We start from the raw sequence: 4,678 nt of genomic DNA, 5'->3' as shown, positions 1-4,678 counted from the left end.
GCAACCGAGTCAATTGATTGTTTTACAGGATTGAGGCTTTCTGGTAACTCTCTGGAGTAGATATATTCGCGTAAACCTGTAATTAACTGTCTTTCGTTAAGTTTGAACCTGGAAGCAAGTTTCCTCATTTCATTTTCCCCAAAAGTTATTGGGAGTTTCGTCGGCCAGGTTTTGGTATCCATAACTTCAAGAGTTGTAGCTAACTCAACATCTTTGTCATCAAGTAGTCTCGTTTCAATAGAAGTTTTAAGGGCCTCGTAAAATATTTTGGGGTTCAACGGCTGATTGTCTGATCTCCCTTCTTTTGTGTGGAGAGGAACTCCGAAAAAAGACAAGTTGTTTACTGCTTCTTGAGCCATTGTTGAGTAGGACCCTGGAACTGTTTTTCTTTCTTCAAATAAACCAACTGTGATTAGCAATTTTCTGTTCGCATAGTTCAAATCTGCATTACGATGTTGTAAAGCTTCACTTAGTTCTGAAAGTTCTTGCAAAGCATCTGCCATCAATCCCAGGTCTAGAATGAAATTAGTTTCTGTGATTTTGTTAAGAAGTCCGGAAAAGTACTTTTATCTTTGCTGTCTCTAGATGGGTCATTTGAAGCTTCTTTAAAGTGTTCGACTAATGCTTCATATGACGTCCAAACAGCTGACACAGATCTAAAACTAGATGCCACCCAACGGGTGCTCAAGACTCTTCCAATTTTTAACATTTCTGTATCCAAAAGAGTTGCACAGCTTCGAAGTTCCCTGCTGTTCTTTGGTGAAGCATGATAGACAACATAGAGTTTGTCAATAAAAGATTTAAACCTATTAACTTCTGAAACAGATTTAATAACGTCTGACACTGACAGCTCAAGTCTATGGTTTGCACAGTGCCAAACAATAACAGAAGGAAATTTCTCACGAAATAATGTTGCAACGCCTTTGTGCTTACCGATCATAGTAGCAGCACCATCACAAGTTAAGCTTGTTAAATTATTACTTAAAAATACGTCAGATAGTCCATTAGACCGAAGACAGTTCATCAAAGAGTCAAAAACAGCTCTAGCAGTAACGCCATCTAGTTCTATTAGATCCAAAAAGACGTTAGTGGAGCCACTCATACCGGTTTTAGGCAAAGAACACCGAACGTATACTATTAAACTTGACTTATTACTTAAGGACGTGGATTCATCAATTATCAAACCAAGTTTTGTATCATTCTTAATGATTTCATCTACAAAGGTTTTCTTCATTTCCTTACTGATATGCAAAGCAATTTTAGCACAGGCTTTGTCTGAGTGTAAAATGCGACCCATGTTAATCCCATTTAATTCTTGCAAATCAACTTCCGTTTCAAAATTGTTAAAAGACTGATTTTCTTTAACAACCTTGTACGCCGTTCGGAAAATTTTCCCCGTTATTTCTTTTTCATGAGAGTTCTGTCTCAAAATAGTTTTCTCCAGTTTTCCGTCTTTACTTTCGATTAGGATTTCAGCAGCTGCCTTATGACCAGCACTCTCTTTGTGGTCAAAAATCTTTTTCCTTAAAGACGTTTGCTTTTTCTGTTTAGTGTCACCATAACTGTCTATTTCAACATTTGCCCATTCTTTTGAAATTTTCATACCTGTTTTTTTCTTAACAGATAAGATCCCTACTTCTTTACAAGTACTGCATCCTAACTTTCCATTTTTAATTAACAACCAGTCATATTTTTCGCAAAAATCAGTTTTTTGAAAATTAGTCCAACAATCTGGCAAGGCATTGTCGTTACACTCAACCTTTTGTCCTTGTTCTTTAGAGTGATGTTCGTCAGAATCTGAACTGGTTACCTTTTCAGTGCTAGTTGACAGTTGTAAGGTCGTTGAAGATGGTTGCGTGAGGTTGTCTTCACAATCAATGGTTCGCTTAAGTCTCTTAGTATCACCCGAGGGTAAAAAAAAATCGGTTAACTTTTTGTTCATCTTATTTCACAACAATCACACTCGCATACATTGATAAACTTCAACACAACTAACCTAAGTAACGTAACAGAGATAAATAAAAGACGACCGTGTGTGCAAGTGGGTAGCGCGTAGTAGAGTACAGTACAGGACAACACGGACTCCTGACTACGGGACTACGACTGAGCAACTGAGCATCTAGTGATGAACGAAATGGGGAATAGACGCCAGACGGACGAGTCTATCTCTAACCTGGAGGGGAGGAAGCTATACTGCACGTGCGCCGCGGCGGATGAGTCTACTCACTGACAAAGAATTTTAACTGTTTTCAAATAATTTAGTTTTTTTACAGAGAGAGGTTCCGGAACGCCGTTCCGCCGCGTTCCGCCTGAAATCGAGCACTGTATATATATATATATATATATATATATATATATATATATATATATATATATATATATAATGTTTTGCAGATTTAAGGGCAAAACGCCTATCTAAAACAGTCCATACTTGTGACGAAAAAAAAAAAAAAATAAGTAACTAGTTTAAACATAGTTTTTCAAAGTCTTCACTAAATAATTTTCGATTTCTCTAATTTATCATGCTTGAATGATGTTATAGGACTTTATAATCACAGAAATACAGACAAACGTTTGGGATAAAAATTAGGAAACAGTTCGTAAAAAATAACGTAACTTCATTTTAAATAAAATATTTTTCAAAAATTATGGTCAGCACTAATGTATTTTAAAGATTTACATTTTAAATATTCATTGTTTCAAACAAATTCTACTACCGCTTATAGATAATATTATAAAAAAATGAAAAGAATTCTTCTCTGAAGTTCAATTTTCGATTTCAGACAAAAAATGCAGAACTCAGGCAGTTTTGAACAGACATTTATTGGAGAAAAAAAAATCAATCAATAAAAATCGAGCCAATACATTCTAGGAAACAAGGTTATGCTTAGTAAGCATAAGCGGAATGGTTTTATCCAATAACGAAAAAAGAGTAACAATAATTTTGACTGGAGAATATTTAATAATAAAAAAAGAAGACAACTATGTGGAAATATGCACCGAAACTGAAAAAAAAAAAAAAAAAAAAAGTTGAAATATTTTTGACGTCAATTTGAAAATAACTTATTCAATTTTACCCTCTAAGAACTGATGTTAAATTAACATTTAAAAAGACTCCGACTCCGAGGATCTCACCTCGGATTAAAATGAATCTTTTGAACCAGAACACACTTTAAATACAGTTAAGTTTTTTCTAGATAAATAGGAAAATTCATAAAAGGAAAGATAATCACAATTGCTAAGTTTTTGTAGTTGCAAAACCATAATCAAGAGAGAAATTGAAAATGCGTTTATGTGCCAAACTGTTTGTGAAAATATACAATTATACACAAATACAATTCTTTTATCTATTAGCAAGTAGAAAATAGCAACATATAATTTAAATCATTGAGCTTTCTCCAATTGTGTGGAGCGGTTCCCAGCCTTTTCCCCCTTGCGAACCTCTTCCAAAATCTGAACGAAGTTGGCGACCTCCTTGTGAACTATGTAACAAGCAACAGCCTCCTCCCCCGTAATAAAACAAGGGCGTTATTTTATACATCTAATAAAATACAGATGCATACGCATTGCTACAAACTAAAATGATAATGATTGCGAAACAAAATCAGCAGAACGAAGTTGGTGATAATTATATGAGGATCATTCAACGTTGAAATACTTCTTAGTGGGAGAGTTACGGAATAAAGAAGTTCAAAGTTTGCTTAAATATCGGCCAGTTTCAGTCATAGGAGTGCACATAAATTTTGGGGTCCGTCACAGATGACTTTTATGGGCCCCTTCCATATTGTTTACTCATACGTTTCTACATATATTTCATCCCTCATTTTAAAAATTTAAGGGCTCCTTCAGGCTAGGGTCTGGGCCAGCACGCGTCCCTTCTCCCCCCTTGTACACTCTCCTGGTTTCAGTCATATATTAAGATTATTATTTTATTTGCTTATGTATTCATCTCTATTTGCTGAAAGTCCTTTTACCACAGAAACTTAATCCAAAGGGACAATGAAATTCAAAGTTTCCTTTTGTCAGACAATAGTACCGTGTAACACTTAATCAGAAGTCAATTAAAAATGATCTTTAAAAATACTTCTTAGAAAAAATGTGTCTGACGTAAAATTTCTCTAAATTTATATCTTATTAAAAATGACTACGTATGTTTGATAAGGATTGACTGTGCTCACATTGATCGTCTGAGTGCCGAATAATTTTCTTCTGCTTTGTCTTAAAGTGTGAAATAAAATGCGTAGTTATTTGTTTTTATTTTACTTTGGGACATGATAGAAACGCCCATAATTAACTCTAATTATTACATAAACGGTAAATTTCAAAAAAAAAAAAATCACTTATAATAAGGCTTTCATGGATTATTTTTTACATGTAACGCAGAATTAAGTTTTTTGGTTTAAATATTTTGATTTTGTCGCAAGCTTCACCCAACAACTTTTTCTAACGTAATTGTGTTTTCTTTATCGCTACGTTGTAGTTTAATAAGTAATGCGAAAATTATAGCTACAAGCAGCAGCACGATGAACGCTTCTCGCATTTTCGCATTTTGGAAACGACCCCATTGGTTCTTTAAATTCATAAAATAAGCCGGGAAATGTACTATTTACAACCAGAGAGTATCAAATGTACAAGAGACATAATATATATCCAAGGAAGTAAAGTCCCTTAAGAGATA

At 34.4% G+C, this 4,678-nt stretch overlaps 1 protein-coding gene across 1 annotated transcript; it reads right to left on the bottom strand.

Moving 5' to 3' along the window:
* Positions 1-514: 514 nt before the first annotated feature.
* LOC129220925 (E3 SUMO-protein ligase KIAA1586-like) lies at positions 515-1,603 on the bottom strand. Its single transcript, XM_054855360.1, has one exon. It carries the CDS (start codon positions 1,601-1,603, stop codon positions 515-517), a length of 1,089 nt encoding a protein of 362 aa, XP_054711335.1.
* Positions 1,604-4,678: the final 3,075 nt, after the last annotated feature.

Source organism: Uloborus diversus, chromosome 4, assembly GCF_026930045.1.
Source record: "Uloborus diversus isolate 005 chromosome 4, Udiv.v.3.1, whole genome shotgun sequence".
Classification (NCBI taxonomy): Eukaryota; Metazoa; Arthropoda; class Arachnida; order Araneae; family Uloboridae; genus Uloborus; species Uloborus diversus.
The sequence above is the reverse complement of the archived record's forward strand: the minus strand, read 5'-3'. Positions and strand labels throughout refer to the sequence as shown.

What these genes read in the sequence shown, in the direction of transcription:
- LOC129220925 (XM_054855360.1), bottom strand. Translation starts at nt 1,603, where the DNA reads ATGAAAATTTCAAAAGAATGGGCAAATGTTGAAATAGACAGTTATGGT.